Consider the following 18549-nt stretch of genomic DNA (forward strand, 5'->3'; position numbering starts at 1 on the left):
TTCTCTTCTCCCTCATGATTTATGACTTTAATATCTCATCAATACATGTTACTGACTTGACTTCTTTCCAGCAGTCCTTCTTTATCGTTTGCATATCCAGTACCGCAGCTGCTGCCACACCATGGACCATGATGGTAGATCGCGAATCAGAGATCAGTGAACTCCAAGGAGTGTAAAATAAGATATGGGGAAGCTGTGACTCAGGATCAAAGGCTCCTCCAGTCTGCAGTTTGGCCCTAAAGGCTGTGTGTGATAGAAAAAGTGTGGCATATATGTTTGCTGTATGAAGGTGTGTGAATGAGTGAATGTAGCTTGTACTGAAAAGCGTAATTACATCATAGTTTTGATGTCTTCAATATTAATCTCCAATGTAGAAAGAAAGAAAAAACATTGAATGAGGAGGTGTCCAAACTTTTGACTGGTACAGTATAAACACAGTTTATAACTTATTTTATTTATTGTTCTAGTAACAGAGCTGCTCGTCATATTTTATTTCAGCTAAGTGTGAAATTCCACTTTATAAATGGATGGAGTCAAAAATGTAGCTGATGGATGGAGACATTTGATCCAATAAGAAAACAGTTTTAACCTGTGCAAGTTTTCATTGTGGCAAACTGGCACCATCACATGAATTTAACAGTAGCTCAACAATGGTATTTTTAGAGAATATCATCGACATTGTGAAAATTTAATTCCATACCCACTGTAAAATGTAAGAGATTAGCAATCACATTTCAGCAGATGCGGGGAAAAATTATAGTCTTTAACACTGCACAGTGAAGCTCAAATACATACAATGTGTTTCAAATTTAACAAGTACCTTAAAGTAAAAATGTGGAATATGGCCAAAATGGCCACTGAATGCAAAATAGCAGGCTTCCTGTTGCGTTTTTTTGTGTCTGGTCATGAATGATTCACCTCTGTATTGATTTTTGTGAAGATCGGTCAATGTGAACGCGTTCCAGGGGTCTCGGGGGGGTACTGTGTGCCATTTTGCCACGCCCATTGAAAATTCCTCCAGAATACATAAATTTTCACCACTTTCTAATTTTCTGCAAATTTTGGTAAGAATTAGAGCATGTTAAAGTCCTTAAAAAGCCAATTCATATGCCTGAAAAAAAAATCAAATAATAATCCTTACAATTTCAATAGGACCTCACCCTGTCTCACTCTGTTCGGTGCTCGGGCCCTAATAAAAACCTCAAGTTTAGTCTTGCTCCGGTTTGAAGCAGTGTGACCTCACCAATCTGACCAAAAATAAAATTCAACATGTTTGTCACAGTTTAATAAAACTTCCTTATAATACAAAGGCATCTGATGCGGTTTTGTTCATTCTATAGCGAATAAAATCTATTTGAGGCAAAAATCTAACTTAAAACTTTTCAAAAATAACTGTCACTGAAACTTCATGCATGCAAACTAACAGACATAATCAAAAGAGAATTGCAGACATCATATTAGTTTGATATTAAATGTTTCTGCAGAATTGATTGGAAGTTAAGACCACAGCTGACAATTGACATGTGTAGCTTATCACAGAGCAGCCAGCTCGTATACAGAGAATGAAACGTAGGTATGAGCTGTTTTTTTCCTCCAAACATGTCAGAACTGCCTATTGCATTAGTTACAATTCTGAAAACATTATCACAACACTGAAATGACTAATACATTAATCAAACAAAATATAAAAGGACCTAATCCATGTTTTTATGAATGGATAATATTGCAGAGACACTTGTGGCAAAAAAAAAAGGAAAAAGGTATTTTCTTGTAAACATCTGTCTTATGTAACAAATGGAGTGAACAAAGAAAAATAAAAAAATGAAACACCAGTCATTGGTGCTGCTTTGTACAATACTGTATTACCATAAAGAAAAAGTGCCACTAAAAACACAGACATGAAGTGAATTTAAGATTAATACCTCAATAAACACATGACTAGATTATGAGATAGTTTTTTAACAATAGTACTTAAGGTCAAGATGGACTTTTATGCTGATATGTAACAGTCAGCTCTAGCTCATCACAGATGTTTTTTCGAACAAATTAAAAGCCTGCCGATTGATGGAGATGATTCAGCAACTGACAGGTCATACATTGAAACCTCTGGAGTTTTAAAGTGATGTTTAGATTCACTGACTATAGCTTAAAAGCTATTTAAAACAACTGGGGGTTAAATTCAAAGATACTTTTGAGAAACAAAGTCTTGTGCAACTTCTTAATAGAAAAAGTCAATATTCTCAGTCACCAGAAGCACCAGAGAGGACAGATGTGAAAATAAGACTCCTTAAACTAAAATGATAAACATATAAAAAAGCTGCAGGTTGAAGAGACTTATAAATGAAGCTTGTGATCCACCAATACTATTATACAGTGCGTGTGTTGTGGGATAACAATGACTGTGAACAAGTGAGAATGAAGTCTGGTTCAGTCTTCACTCAGAATAAGCACTTGTCCCTTCAGGTTCATTTGAAATAAGTTCTGGTGGTCCTGAGTGGGTAGTGGTCTTCACATGTCAAATGGGTTAAAAAAAAATACATTTCTAAAATAATTCTTGCTCATTCAGATCACAAGGAAGTTTACAAAGGTTTCAAACAAACTGAAACAAATATCTACCGGATTTTTCTTATCTAACCGGTTCAATCGAATAAGAACAGCACTTTTGCTTGATCACGTATGATGTTATTTCGACTACCAGTTGTAAAATCCACACTGCCAAATGTTGTCTTTTTAACACTGTTCTTAGAAAAGTAACGAAAAATGGGGAGGAATGTATATATGGTTAACAGAACTTTCGGACTTCAATACTTTGTTGCTGACTGAATTGTGTCCAAGGCACAGTCCATCAGTAACTGTCAAGAACAAAATGTGATCATGTGTTTTGGTAAAGAAAAGGATGGCAATTTAAAAAAAAAAAAAAGGTATTAACAGCTGTGAAGGATTGTCCTCTATTGAAACATCAATTAGACAGATTAATCCAGAATTCAAAGAACCCTACTTAGTTACATCTAGCACTCTTATTATAAGTTTGAAAAGAGAGATTAAGAGATCTATGTAGCTGGGTCCCAGCTCTTCTGCTGGTATACAAATTGGACATAGATGACTGTGTGAAGGACATTGTGTGAACATTTTAAGGAGGGTGTTAAAGCTAAAACAGAGTGTTCCATAAAATACATATATAGTTTTTTAAATGTTCAAATGTTAAAACAATCATATTAATTCAAAGTAAGGTATTGGGTAAAAAGTGTTTTGTCACCTGCAAAAATCTTAGGTATTGAATTATCACTGATATGGAAACATTTTCAGCAACAACAGTAGACAATACATTAAATATGGTTCACAGAATCCTACTAACAGTGCAGTGTAACCTGTGTCCTGGTTTCTTACTTTTAAACACTAACAGTGGTTCTATATCCAGCCAACGTTGCCGGCTCATGTAGAGACTGAAAAGGAGTGGTTTACATAGTATCTGTGGAAACAGGAAGCACACTGAAATTTCCAAACACAAAGTGCACTCACAGCTACACAAGTATATCACAGAAACATCTAAAGAACAAGATCATTACCTACAAAGAAGATCAGTACAAGCATGAAAAAAATCCCACAAAGTTTCCTTTTATATTTCCAACAGATGAGCTGGGATGAGTCACCCTCCTGAATGCAGCAGGCTACCCTTGACTAAGGAAGGCTAACATGCCATCTGCTTTGAATCAGTCCATTTTGGACAGTAAAGGCCAGACAGGTGCCATCCAGCACGGCAAAGTATCCTTGGATCTTCAAGAGGGCTGTGGTTATTTGTATTACATGGGACAAACAATTCACCATTCTTTTTAGAAAAATGTATTTTAAAATCATTTAAGATTCTCAATTTCAATATCCTTCTGCAAAAAGGTCCAATGGGCCATTTTAAAATCCATCTCATCAATGTTATATATAGATGTCTCAGGCACACCGCCAAAGCCCCTCAATGCTCGCCTCGTCTCCTTGTGTTTTCAGTTTCCTTTTCATTTCAAAGCACAACTAATACAGAAAAAACACGTCCCAGAAATCATCTTTTTTTTCTTCTTCAGTCGTTTTGGACAGTTGGGATGTAACTGTTTCCTGTCGGTAGGTCAGTAGTTGTGTACAGGTCTCACTTGCTGTCATCGGGAGGGGAGAGTGGTAATGGGGTGTCAGGCCTCAGAGCTCAGAGAGGTCCTTGTTGGACTGGGAGGGAGGCGAGCTGCTGCGCTGTGCTCTGTGCGGAAACTGTAATCATACTGACAGAGGGAGAGATGCACATTATTTTTAACATTACACAACAAAAATCTGGCTTTGCTACTCTGTATTTCATGTGATTCACAAAAATACATTGAATCAAACTAAAAAAGCAACTGACCTCTGGTGGACACATTGTGGAACCACATTCTTCAACACAAACCAATGGAGCATCTTATTATCATAAACAAAAATATCTATTACACCAGTTAGAGGATGATTCCTGTTTAATCCAACTTGTGTCTTTATAGAAATATTAAAATTAAGTCCTGCTACTGCTACAACAAAGTCCAAGTAGCAATGCTTGATTATTTGACTTTCTAAATTACTGATCTGATCGGCCGACTGCTTGTGTACTTGGCATATTCCCACATCTAAGGAATCCCATTGGTGACAACAGGGTAATCATGATAAATAGAAATGATTGACAAGCGTGAATTCTGCTTAAATATTATGAGAACTGTAACCTGTACCTGACTACATCTTTCTACTCACCTCTTTCTCTATCTCAGACAGGGACTTAATCGTGATGTTCATCAGATCCACCTGCTGCAGCTGGACATAAACAGGGTTGGTTGATTAGTTATAAGTAGGTTCAACCACTGACTGATTATTTCCTTTCCTCGTATTCCTCTGTTACATTAAACAAAATTCAGCAGTGCAGCAGTGTTAAACCTACGACTCAACTCAATTAAGTTAAGGTAACTTACATCAGACGAGGCACAGGCAAACTTCTCAGATATCATGAAAGGCACTCCATCCATTGCTAAAAGAAGACAGTTCAAATAGAAGCTGTTACATAAATGTATCTTCTCTTGCAGAACCACAGAAATAACAGTGAAAACATACATTCATTCAAGTGAAAAACAATAATGCAATTGTGAATCTGGATGGATATAGTGCCACTATAAGAACTCAAATTCAGACTCACAATAACATGAAAATTCACTCACTATCTATTCACCACTAAGCCGATGGAGGGGTGGGTGAAGTGTTTGAGTACACAAAACACTTTAGGAGTTTCAGTGGTAGACAGAGCTGCAGCCAAATCCACTACAACTAAAGTAAATGGCCTATTCTTCATTCTTCAAAAACCTAAAATGCCTCCATACGGCTCCTGTGGTGTCATCCTAGTGTCCGTAAGCCCCAACATTCAAATTCAACTCGAAACGGCATCACCCCCCCGGGTGCATTTGTGTGTGAATCATAAAAACATGGGGTAAATTACCTTGTTTCGAGTGGAATTTTAATGTCTGGGCTTATGGATACTTGGATGACAATGCAGGAGCATTATGGGGGCATTTTATTTATTTGTTTCTGTTCTTTCTTTACATATAAAGGAAGTGGTGACCATTTACTTCAATTGTATTAAAGTGGACTGCAATGCTGTTTACCCCTCAAACTCCAAAAGTGTTTTGTGGACTCACACACTTTCCCCCACCACTCCATCGGTGAGTAGATGAATGGATTTTCATTTTTGGTTGAACTATCCCTTTAAGTGACCCGAGGCAATGCCAATTTTTTTCCTAATGAATTGAAATTAAATTTTTGAATTGAATATATGTTTTGCACATAGTAGTAACACAACCAACACACAACCCATACACATCATAAGACATTTTTTGATTGTGCTCGGAGAGGGATCCCTCACTTATGACTCCCTGAGGTTTCTGTTTTTTCTCACCCCTAAGGACAGAGGATGTTGGACCTTGCACCCTTCAACCCCTTGAAGTAAACTGCAAATTGTGAATATGGGCTACACAAATAAAATCTGATTTGATTTTTCCAAAGTAACAACACTGTGTTTATTAAGTGTGATTGGAAGATTAAAACTTTGATTTTGGGAAGAGAAGGTTGAGAAGAAGACAGAAGTTATTCTTGCTGACCTGAGATAGCATACAGGCTAGAGTTCTGGTGCTCATAATCTGGTCTGGTCGTGTTCTTCCCTCTGAAGCTAGCCGGTAGGGTCATGGAAATATGCCTTGGGACAAAAAAAAGATTATTAAACATGTGGTTACTTCAATGGATAACTAGAAATACAGATAATGCCAAACAGGGCAGTTTCTGGCAAAATAAAACATTTTCAGATGTATATAAGGTCGCTGTGACATTTACCTTTCACCACTGAGATGTAATTAGTTCAACTTTGAGACCAATTGACAACTGATCAAAAGTTTAAGAGATTCACACTGTGACCTTGCCCTTTGACAACAAAGATCTGATTTATGAGTCCAGGTGAACATTTTTGCCAAATTTGAAAGAATTCCAGTGAGATGTTCCTGAGAGTTCACATTCACAAGGCAAAACATGTATTTGTGAGAGGTCCCAGTAACCTTTATCCAAAAGCTAATCAGGTCATCCATGAGTCCAAATGAATTGTGCCACACGTAATGGTATTCCCTACAGGCAGTTCTGATGGAACACATTAACAGGGATGCAAGGTCACAGTGACCTTGATATTTGACCTTCAGCACCAAAATCTAATCAGTTCATCTTTGAGTGACTTTGACTTCTGACCGTTTGCCTACCAAAATCAAATCCATGACCAAGTAAATGTTTGTGGCAGTTGAAAAGTGTCCCTCAGGGCGTTATGGAGATTTTGCATTCATGGAGCAAAAATTTGCTTTTTGGGTTAGGTGATAGGCAGTGACCTTGAACTATGACCACAAAATTCGAATCAGGTCAGCCTTTGGACTACAACATCACACATTACAACATTAGTGCCTCAAAGCGCAGCGCAGCATCAACTTATGAAACTTATTATCGGAGCTATAAACTGAGTAAAAGATCTTTTCAAGTTGAAGACATCCCATGATGTCCCTCACCTTCTGACCGTGGGTCGCCCACCCACAGTGTGACAGCGTCCCTCAACCTAAGAGGTATCGCCTAACTGGCCAGCAGGGAGGCAAAGGACAATCTACCTTGGTTGGAGTCAGAGGTGTCGAACTCTCCGGTGGTGCCGAAAAGAGCTACCAGAGGGTTAGGGTCCACATTGAGCTCAATGATTAGGGACAGAGTTTGAAAAATGTCCCTCCAATATTTTCATAGACTAGGACAAGTCCAGAACACAATTCATAAGGAAGGCCTTTGATATTGAGGAATTGAGGTCCTGCTCCCAGGACGGTTTCAATTTTGTTTAGAAGAGCACAGAAATTCCTAAATGTTTCATTAATTTCAGTGTGGTCAGAGGAGATTTTTCCATCCTACAATAACAAAACAACCATTTATAACGATGTCAGACTGTGATGTCCGAAGGATTGAAACCACCCTAGCCTTGGCCTGGAAGGTGGAGTGAGAGTGCTGCCGCAACGCAGTTTTCTGTTCTGGCACGTCATGCTTGTATGGACAGGCACGGATGAATGATGTCATGAGCGCGAAGAGGCGCTCTGTCTTTATCTGAGGTTTAATCGGCTATAATTTCCGATTCAGATAAATAAATAATAATATAAAATTCCCATTATCGGGCCAATAATATATCTGGCCGATGTATATCGGGCATCCCTATTAAGTACACAAACACAATAAGTGTGAACATACTTGGGCATAGGAGCTGCTGGGGCTGGGGCTGAGCTGGAGGAGGAATTCACATGCTGGATATTGTTGGTGGTTGGTGTATGCGTTGAATCCTGGGTCCGAGGTACGTTCCCCATGCGATACCAGATTCCCATGTTGTTGAGCTCCCTGTCAAACAAGTAAATTCACATTATTAAGAAGAAAGAACTGAAAATAACATTATAAAATAAAATAAATTACTCGCAGAACCACACTCAATGTGGGCAGCCATCTTCTTCGACAGATTGGGGTGTGATGAGAATAATATGACCATTTAAATCTTCCTCTACGTCTTTTGTAGGGATGTCACAATATCAAAAATTAAACAAAATAAATCCCATTTACTTCATCACAGACACTCCTTAAATATTTCACAGACATTCAAAATATTTGAATATACAAAAAACAACAGTGGCTATCGCCATAAATAATAAGAAAAGACTATTAAAATTATAAACAGTGGCATGAAGAGAATAATGAGATTTCAGTTATAAGGTATAGCTTAATGAAAGCGAAAACGGCAGAGGCTGCACACTCAATGTACACACACACACACACACACACACACACTTATATACTCGAGTGCTGTAGTGTGCAGGATGCTGGGAATCATCTGTGCATGTGATGGAAGAATGCACAGTGGAGGGTTGAAATTCAACGTGCAGCGTGTGCTGCATTCCATACATCTTTAAAATAGAGTTTTGAATTATTTTTTTATTGCTCAGCCTTGAATATGCGTAGTTCTTTTTTTCTTCGAAATTCCCAAAATTCCCGAGCTCAACTTCCCATGGAAAGTTTCCGGAAATGTAACGCCCCTTTACAGACCTAATTCCAAGCTACTCACCCTATAAAGGTATACTGAGGGGGGGCCTGTTTGGAGCGTCCCAGGATTCGGATGTCACAAATGGCTGCCTCTGTGGAGTCCCGCGGAATAAACTTGATGCAGAGACGCCTCTTCCTGAAAGCCTGTTCCTCTAAGGGACATACGAAAGACAGGAAGCCTGAGTGTCATTTTACCAAGCTCATATACTACACACGAGTGGAGAGCCTTTTCTAAACATATCTGTTTGGAATGGGCAGTTTGCTTGGCCTATGGTATTACTTGTTGCAGCTTTCTTTAGTCGTTTTTAGACATGAAAATGTCCAAAACAACACAGAAATCCCCAAAGCATTAAGGTGAGCAGTGGTGCTGCATGCTGGAGGCAGGATGTACTGTATTCAAAAGCTATCGAATCTCGTCGTCTTTCTAATAGAGGTGAGAAATGTATCGGTTTTTCAATGCAAAGTGATGCGGATGTGGACGTTTTCTGCAACGTTTGTTATTTTTGCAATGTCCCACAGCTGCATAATTATAAACACCACTGCTTAAGGATCAGGACAGACGCAAATTAAAGGTCTGTTGGTGTTTTTTCGTGTCAAAGTCTCTTATCTGAGTGTACTCCCTCCACTCTGACCAGCGCTCACTTTATACTTCAACAATTAACACCGACACCTAACCCTAACCCAAGTTATTAGGACCTGGGGCCTCACTTATAAAACAGTGCGTAGAATTCATACTAAAAATGTGGGTGCGCACAAAAGCCAAAATGGCATTCGCAAAAAATGTATCTGGTTTATCTGATTTGTTTATTTGAAGTTCGATGAAGCTCGACTCAGATCCCAGAACAACAAACATAGAATCAGTTGTGGTTGCTGCTGTGGTCAATGTGCCTGTTGTCGTGAATGCACTGTTGTCGTGATAGACGAAGTCACTTATGTTGATCAGTCACTGCTAATGAGTCGCAATGAATACCTGTACATTAAAATTGTATTAATATTGAGCATTGTGTCCAAATCAAACATACATACATGCATATGCCTACAGAGATTTCAGGAATTATTAGACAGAATAAAGTAAGTCATTCATATTATTTTCAGACATATTCTACAACACAGTCATGCTATCAGTGCTTTTATCTTGACTCGATAACTTACGAGTGTCAACTGTCTCCTGGATCGGGATGAAACCCACAGGCAGAGTGTCCTTTATATCTATAAGCTTCATGTCCACAAGAACGTTGCCTAAATGGCTCTGTAGAGTATAGCGGGAAAAGGGGGACATTTGATTAAGAGAGATTATCAGGGGGTAAGACCCAAGTTGTACAAAGAAAATAAGAAATTGGAATAGAATAGTGAGTGAATTCAAATTCTCCACCAAATGGTATTATTATTATTTGAAATGGTTCAAATAGTATCACACGCATGGGTGGGTGTTGTGAGTTTACTTACATTTTCTTTAGAGAAGACCCTGGTAAAACAGAGGTAGCGGGTCACCTTGGATTTAAATAGGCCATCTTTCCATAGGTCAGCATCCAGGCCATCTGTTGTTGTTGAGACCTGTGAACAGTCAGGGGACAAGATGACATCGTTACATCATTACATACAACATTACATCATAACAGTATCTCTCTGAGTTTTTTTTCATCACCTCAAAAAATAACATCTTCAATAGGCTAAAATCTTGAGAAATGTCACTGATAGTTTTTAATTAAGCTTAGTATAAACCTTGACAATTTTCCAATAATGGTGTTTCAACTCTTTACCTTTGGGTTGGTTTTGTCACATCTACAGGATATTTTTATTCTGAGACATTTCTATTCTCACAACTTAATTCATATGAAAAAAATATGGTTATATGATTTTGTTGCATATCACCTAGCTCTAATCTGCGGGAAAAACTTCTCTATCTGCAGGAGTGTGTTTGTGCGAGTGTTAGGGCTGTGACGGTGCGCATTATTGCAATACAGTGGTCATGTGATACAGTGGTCTACCGCTGCAACGGCTCATTAAAGTCATCACCGCAGGTCGTACTGAGCCATCAGACAGGTGTATCAACCCAATTGTACCAAGTGTACCAAGGGACAGACACCCAGGAAGCCATGCATTACACCAGGGCAGTATGTCGCTTAATTACCGCAGGGAGAAAAAAACCTCTACATTCACAGCCCTTGTGTGTGTCTGCTTGTCTCCGTTTGTCTTCACACACAAATTTTCAATTACATTTTATACTAAGGGCCTAGATGAAAAAAGTCTGCAGAAACTCCAGAGGCTTTCACTCCTACATTTGCATTCACACATACAGACCCTGCAGAGAAAGTCAAGAGGATCTCCGGAGATTATTGCATGTCCTGAAGCTTTTTAGTGCATCAAAATGTGCAAGTGGGCATTATCATAAAATCAAGGATTATTATGTAAAACGTGTGAATTATTTTGCATGGCTATTTGGTATTTAGGTGTCCAACTGTGCTGAGTTGCATTCCGTGACTTACCACATCATATCCACTGGGTGCCCTGTTCCTGGAGGCCACTACGCCGACCCCTGTAATTGGATCCATTGGCATCTCTGGCAAAGCTTCAGAAAGATCCCGAACCTCAGGCATCTTTGTAGATTTCTGCATCAAAAGGTGTCAGAGGAAACAGCACGGTTTTACTGATTTTACGGAAACTATAAATGGAAAAAGATACACAACACGCAAAATATACCAAATATAATACCCTAATGAACAAAAACATTTATTATTATCATCAACTTTATTTACAGTTAGTTTTTAAAGTGTGACGGTTGGCTATTTAAAATTGATTTATGTAAGCTTTTTTATTTAGTTCCCTTATTGTGGAAGGTCCGTCAGTAAATTTTATTGACCATAATTGAGTAACCTTTGATTTTTCATTATCAGAATACCTGGCACTTATAAAAAACTATTTTTCTGGATGCTACCCGATAGTGCTTTAGCTCAATTTAAGGAAATAATTCCAAAAACATTCAACCCTGTATTATCCATCAATATAACCAACAAATTATTTATAAACCCTACCTCCACTGAGATTTACAATCTTGTCGATAGCTCTGTAAAGTCATTACGATTAACATTAGACTCAATGGCGCCTCTAAAAAAGAAATGTGTAAAACATAGTGAAATAGCCCCCTGATAGTTATTTACTGAATACAATCAATCTATCATTATCATCTGGATATACAACCACAGCTAGTTTAAACTAGCTGTAATCAAATCCCTTCCCAAAAAAAACACCTTGGACCTCCTTGGTATCGGCCTGTAGCCAACTACAGACCGATAATCAACCTCCCCTTCATGTCTAAAATCCTTAAAAAGGCTGTAGCCAATCAGCTGTGTGAGTTTCTCCAGGAAAGTAATGAACACGTGGCAAAAGTCACTAATGAACATCACATTTTATTACAGAGACTAGAACAGTTCATTTGGATTAAAGGAACCACCCTAAACTGGTTTAAAAACCTATTTTTCTGATCGATTTCAATAAGTTCAAATTAATAATGAGTCATCTCTGCGCACAAAAGTTAACCACGGGTTTTGTCCTCGAAGCATGTCTCAAGGACAAAAAAACCTGAATGACCCGCAATTTTCGCTTATTAAACTCAGATAAAACAGAGGTTCCAATACTTGGCTCTAAACACCTTAGAGATACATTATCTAATGATATAGCTGCGCTAGACGACATTGCCCTTGCTTCCAAGGAAACAGTCAGAAACTTGGGAGTGATCTTCGATCCAGATTTGTACATTAATTCTCACTTAAAAACAAAATTCAAGGACTGTCTTCTTTCACTTGCGTAACATCTCAAAAATCAGACATTTCAAAAGAGGCAGACACGATTGTGGACTACGGTGGCATCCGATCATGATGGTGGATCCTGATTGTGGTGGCTGCTGACCTTGGACTATGATTACAACAAAACTGCTTGATAATGTACACACAACAATCCAATAATTGAAATACCTTCCATTATTCTACAAAATGTTTATTCTAATCAATGCTGCAAATATCCGTATCTTTCTGATGTCATCCATTTCACGTGGCATCTATTGCACTTCTGTCCATCCTGGGAGAGCGATTTTATTTAGTAGTTTTGACCTACTTTTTTTGAGGATTAAGGGCAGAAGATGTCACACCTTGTTCAAGCCCTATGAGACAAATTGTGATTTGTGAATATGGGCTATACAAATAAAATTGGATTGATTGATAAATTTGTGTTTCCTGTCATCATAAGCAGTGTATGTGTTTGGGAATTGTATTGTGAAGGGTCACCAACGGAGGTGTTCTCTTATGGAAGTGATGTGTTGACTGGTTGCAAAAACAAACGGGCATACTGTCCTGGTTCAAGCAAGCATCTCCTTAAAATACTATTCCCTCTCAGTAGGGCTGTCCCTATCGATTGCCTTTTTATCGATTAATCTAATGATTATTTTTTAGAATCGATTAATCTAACGAAAAAATGTCAAATAGTCTAACGATTCATTTTGTTCCTCGATTCATAAAAAAAATGAAAATTCAAATGAAATCCAATAAAAAAACAAAGTATGCACTGCAAGGCATACACAAAAAAATTCTTGGTCTGAACTGCTTATCTGCCTCTCAAAGTCCCAAATCATTCATTTTGACACTGAGAGGGTACTCTAATAATAAAATAATAACTAGGGCTTTGAGCAGCACTGTGCAGGCCCGAGAACTTACGATCTCGAAACCTGATGCGGCTGCAGGGGAGGGCGAACAGGGAATGGGCGAAACGTCTCTGTGTCCACACCCACAAATCATGCATTACAGCCCACCGCATCAAGTGTAGACCACAAGCTGAACATTTTTTAAAATCAAATTAAAGTTATAAAACAAGGCTTAACTATTTTCGGGCAGTAGGTGGTGCTATCACTTTCACTACATACAGATTAATAAATCTGTTCAGGTCAAAAACACTCTTATTTCCATAACAGTCGAAGGCATCATAGGACACTGTGACTTTAAAGCAAACTGACAACAAGGAATTCTTTGATAAATGAATCCTTTGAAGTGTTCTTCTATATAAAGCCTGGTTGGAGTTAAAGGGCCGGTATTGTGTAAAATACATTTTCTGGATTTATATTATCTGTATTACCTGGTGAGAATGCGCTTCCGTATCATTCTCTCGTCACAATGAAATGGGAGTCTCTCTTAAATGGCCTTGGGCCGCCCCCCCCCCCCCCCCCACACTCATTATAGATACGATATTTGCAAAAGCACTTCACTTCGTTTTTGCAAACCTCGGATACACCTGGAATAGCTAGCTAGCAGCATGACCCAAATGAAGCACTCAAGATGCGCTGTGGTCGGCTGCACAGATCCGCACAGATCTGTACATAACGCCCCAGCCTCAGAAGACACATGAACGAAATGGAATGAATTCATATTTGAAGGCAATGTCCTGGAAAGAATTGGCAAAAGTCTGTTGGTGTGCGCACCCCGATGGGCCCTGGGTTCCTCTCAGGGCTACGCCTGTCTGAGGGACGCTTTTCCATCAAAAAGGGAAAACAGTTATATTGCTATCAATGACAATTATATGAAAAAATTACTGATATAGTTTTATTGCCTGCCCTATATTAGATTATGATATGGCCACAGACTTGGTAATGAATGGGGAGCAGTAACATTCATAGGCTAAGAAAATATTAAATTATATCGCTACACCTTGATGAAAGAAACCCAGCTGCCTCAACCACTGAAACCTCAGCCTTCAATTCATTTCACTATTAACATTAACACGTTCACTTTTTAAACTGTGTGAAATTCAATGACTTATGTGCAATCCATTTCACTGTACATATGTTGTCACTGTTCTGTTTACACTGTAGTTTTTCTTGCACATATCCCAAGTATTGCATGCCACGTATTACTTTACCAATGTTTATTTTTAACTGATGGACGAAGGATCCACTTGATCACACAAAATGTAGTCATTCAAATTAACATAATCTGGCAAACAGCAAGAGCATTTTAACACCTGAGCTTTTGTATCACAGGGATTCGTTTTTAGATTTTTCTCATATTTTGAAATGTTGGCCATTTTTATTATGGACATACTGCAAAATTCTTTATACTGTTGATTTTTGTAGTTAAAGTCAAAACTGAATTCAATAAAATTGTCAAATCTTTTTAAGTTGCTTATAATGAGTTTATATTCGTTGAACAGATTTTGTAATATGGATATAATATTGTTTCATATCACCCCCAGACGGATTTTGTGATATTGACAAATATTGTACCAGTGGTAGATATCATATCATGCAGACAATGCAGATTTACAACCTTATCAGCAGGTTATGTTTGTGTTAAGGTAGAGAGAGAGAGAGAGAGAGAGAGAGAGAGAGAGAGAGAGAGAGAGAGAGAGAGAGGGAGGAGCCAGGAGGGCCAGAGTGACTTGATGTGCGTACCATTACAAAGAATAACAAAATACACTGTCAAAGTGCCTCATATCAATATCCTCTGACTGCTTAAGCTTCCTCCAGGAAAATGGTAGTCGCAATTCTCTGTCATCTATATTTTGAGGGTTCGGGTCTGAAAAGTCCTGGTTTATTACAGCTCAGGTCTTGGCGTGGGCAATACAAGATCGTTATGATGCTCATTGCTGACTTTAACATGAGGATTGAACCTTTCAAACCCAGTTTGAGCAAACACTTAACACCACAAACAACAACATAGGGGTAATGGCACCCACACATTACACCACAGTACACCCCAGTAACATTGAGTTATTGTTAACTAGCAATACACCAAAATCATAGCAACAATTAAGATAAATGTCACATCAGCAATGACCGACAAAGCCTAATACCCGTTTTACACAGAACATGTTAGCAGTCAATACCAGGAGCTAACTATTGCGGAGGCAACATTTCCATGCGACACAGCCAAGAAGCTAGTCAGCTAGCATGCTAGTAGTAGCTACACACCAGCTGGTGATCGAGGCTGTCAGACCTGCCCAGGGTGCTGCAGGCCAGGCCGATGCGCACACGTTATCCACCGTGCTATTAAAACATGTATCCTTAATATCAAAGGCATTATACTACCATTGTGTCCGAGACAAAAACTGCCTTTTGTAACGTAATGTTGCTTGAGCACATCGAATCTGCAGTAGCTGCTAATGCTAGCTAACTTGCTAACTAGTTGAGCAGTCCACCTACCCAGCGGTGATAACAGTTGAATCCAAACGGTCTTCGTCTGTTTGTTTTTTATGTTTCAACCTCTCTAACTCCTTTTTACAACGTTAGGGAGGTTCACATTGCAACGAAATAACAGCATTCATCAAAGCACTCCACAGCATAAGATGATGTTTGCATAGTGGTCCTTCAGCTAGTGCTTTCAGAGGGTTCAGGAACGGGAGTGGGGGCTACCACAAATTGCAGTAAGGGCAAGCGTAGCGTTAATCGTGGCAGCAGCGGCTCGGACAGGCACTTCCGGTGGCAACAGAAACTGCCACTGATATGTAAAGGCAGCTGCCGCGAACTAAAACTTAAAATCTCACTGCTGCCAGGCTGCATTAGGGCACCTGCTTTTGTCTCGGTTGCCAGGCTGTTCAGAGGCAGCTGCCACTGTTGCCACGCTCTCTGGACTAGTTTGTGAAATACTTGTTATTGATCCGGGGCTTGGAGGGTTGAGACACTGCACACAGTTATTGGTGTCATCCCTTCACATCTGTTTTATTCTTTTCTACTTCTGTGCTCGTAGACTCTACGACGTAGAGCATTATTTGAACATTTCCGAATTCCCAGATAAATATTTTCTGTTCTAAACATCGAGATATATTGTTTTTTCTCTGAAAATAACTGTTCAAGGGGTTTGGTTAAACTTTAATAACCAAATTTATAAACCATTTTATGGGTCCATGCCATTTTCATTCTTTTATTTTTGTTTACTGATCATTTATAAGATGTGCCTGTGCCACACTTCAGACTCCTAACAGCGACACAGAACAATTAACATAATAATGTTTTCAAAGCCAAAGACATCCGGTCTCCATTGAAAAAGACGTTGACTAGTCAGCACATAGTGTAGATGGGCACCTGGGCTACCCACACTAGGTTTCCCTAAAGATCAGTAGAAAGAGGTAATTTCTCTTAAGTATTGTGTCCTCATATTGTTTAGTAATTGTATTTTATAAACTGCAATACAAAATTGCAGTTTAAAAATTATATTACTGTTGGATACGTTTAGGCTATATGCAAAATATGCAAAATTTGTAGAAAATGTCTTTCCTTCCTTGTCTTTAGTCTAGCAGCTTTAGGTCTGGCGGAAGGGACAGTTTCAGGTTGCTTTAGCCTATAGTGTTATATATTACAAATACTAAGTCAGTTTTACTTTCCAATCCACATAACAGTCTTGGGGCAAATCATGTCAGGACTGCCAAGGTGACGTAACCAGCTACAAAAGTTTTTTTTAAATAATTTTTTCTTTACACTTGTTGGGGGTTAAGTGCAGAGGATGTCACACATGGATACAGCCCTATGAGACCAATTTTGATTTGTGAATATGGGCTATACAAATAACATTTTATTGATTAATTAATTGATTGATAAAGATAACAAACGCCTCCAGTTTCTACTGAGTGACTTATGTGACCTTCATAACCTGCAAAACTGATGTAACCGAGTCTCTCAGGGAGATGGGGATGGGAGGAGCTGGGTTCCTTTTAAAGCAGGGATGCCAGGGTGAAATTGGACAGGGGGCCAGATTTTTTTCAAGCGAGACCTCTGGGGGCCGGATAACACTTTCGGACTGAAAAGGCCAAACACTGACTCAACACATGGATAGGTAGGCTATTTGAAATTATTCATGAAGGCCTAGACATCAATAAGAAATTGCATTGGCACCAAAATAGCCTCCAAATGAAGCCTGCAAAATATATATTACAAGGTGAAAGGTAGATATTGTTCTGTTTTTTAAGTTCATAATAAGGAGCAGAAAATCCATCTGGATTCTTTAAACAAAAACATACGTGAATTAAGAGAATTATATATTAAGATACCACAAAAAATAATAATGTGTTAAAATTCTGGAGACATAGAAAGACCACACAAAGGACATGGAGATTAATTACTGAAATTCAAAATTATTTTGTAAAAAAGACAATACACTCATAAACAAAGTTTATGAAATTGCCAATGAATTAAATTACTACTTTGTAAATGTCTTATAACTTAACTTAGCAAAAGAGATTGTTGACTCACAAAATAAGTTTGTGATGGAAAACAACAATGTGCCAAGAAACATCTACTCTATTTTTTAAGCATCCATTTCTATTTGAGGGGTTGAGAAACATGAGATATTTGACAGTCAGATAGACGGAGAATTACAATTTAACAGACTGGAACGAAATTGAGATGTCATTAGTAAAAGATACCATATCATGTGTAGTGAAACCTCTGTCTCTTATCTGCAACCAGTCCTTACAAACTGATATATTTCCCATTAAAATGAATATAGATCCCATTTAGAAAGGTGAAGATACACATTTATTTTCCAATTTAAGACCAATTTTACTGCTTACACAATTCTCAAAATTCTAGACAAAATCTTTGATCAAAGACTTGACATTTATGGAAAAACCTAACTTACTTAGTGATCATCATTATGGCTTTAGAGCAAACAGGTCAACCTCAATGGCAGTGATGGAAATGGCAGATCCTGCAATGGACAATAAGGAATATACCGTGGGGGTGTTTGTATATTTAAAAAAGCTTTCGACACCATTGATCACAGCTTACTATTGAAGAAATTGGAACGATATGGCATCAGAGGAATGGCACTGTCATGGTTAAACAGTTATCTTGAAGACAGATATCAATATGTGCACTTAAACAGTGTTGACTCTAATTTACTGAAGGTCTCTTGTGGGGTGCCAAAGAATTCTTTCTTGGAA

At 38.4% G+C, this 18549-nt stretch overlaps 1 protein-coding gene across 1 annotated transcript; it reads right to left on the reverse strand.

Moving 5' to 3' along the window:
* Positions 1-422: 422 nt before the first annotated feature.
* Positions 423-16019, reverse strand: LOC133000061 (multivesicular body subunit 12B-like). The gene is made up of 10 exons (XM_061069929.1): positions 15815-16019; positions 11118-11240; positions 10078-10185; positions 9784-9880; positions 8654-8783; positions 7795-7938; positions 6144-6238; positions 4968-5023; positions 4753-4812; positions 423-4259 (listed from the first exon to the last, which is right to left on the reverse strand). Exons 2-10 carry the CDS (start codon positions 11226-11228, stop codon positions 4173-4175), a joined length of 888 nt encoding a protein of 295 aa, XP_060925912.1. The 5' UTR covers positions 11229-11240; positions 15815-16019; the 3' UTR covers positions 423-4172.
* Positions 16020-18549: the final 2530 nt, after the last annotated feature.

This window comes from Limanda limanda, chromosome 1 (assembly GCF_963576545.1).
Source record: "Limanda limanda chromosome 1, fLimLim1.1, whole genome shotgun sequence".
NCBI classification, from domain to species: Eukaryota; Metazoa; Chordata; class Actinopteri; order Pleuronectiformes; family Pleuronectidae; genus Limanda; species Limanda limanda.

Bases quoted from the DNA above. Each gene is read 5' to 3' on its own strand.
- LOC133000061 (XM_061069929.1), bottom strand. From the start codon at position 11,228: ATGCCTGAGGTTCGGGATCTTTCTGAAGCTTTGCCAGAGATGCCAATG. The intron at 5,024-6,143 runs GTCAGCAAGAAT...GTCTTCTTTTAG, and splicing joins TAGCCTGTATGCTATCTCAG to CAATGGATGGAGTGCCTTTC. The intron at 4,813-4,967 runs GTAAGTTACCTT...GTTTATGTCCAG, and splicing joins TTGCCTGTGCCTCGTCTGAT to CTGCAGCAGGTGGATCTGAT.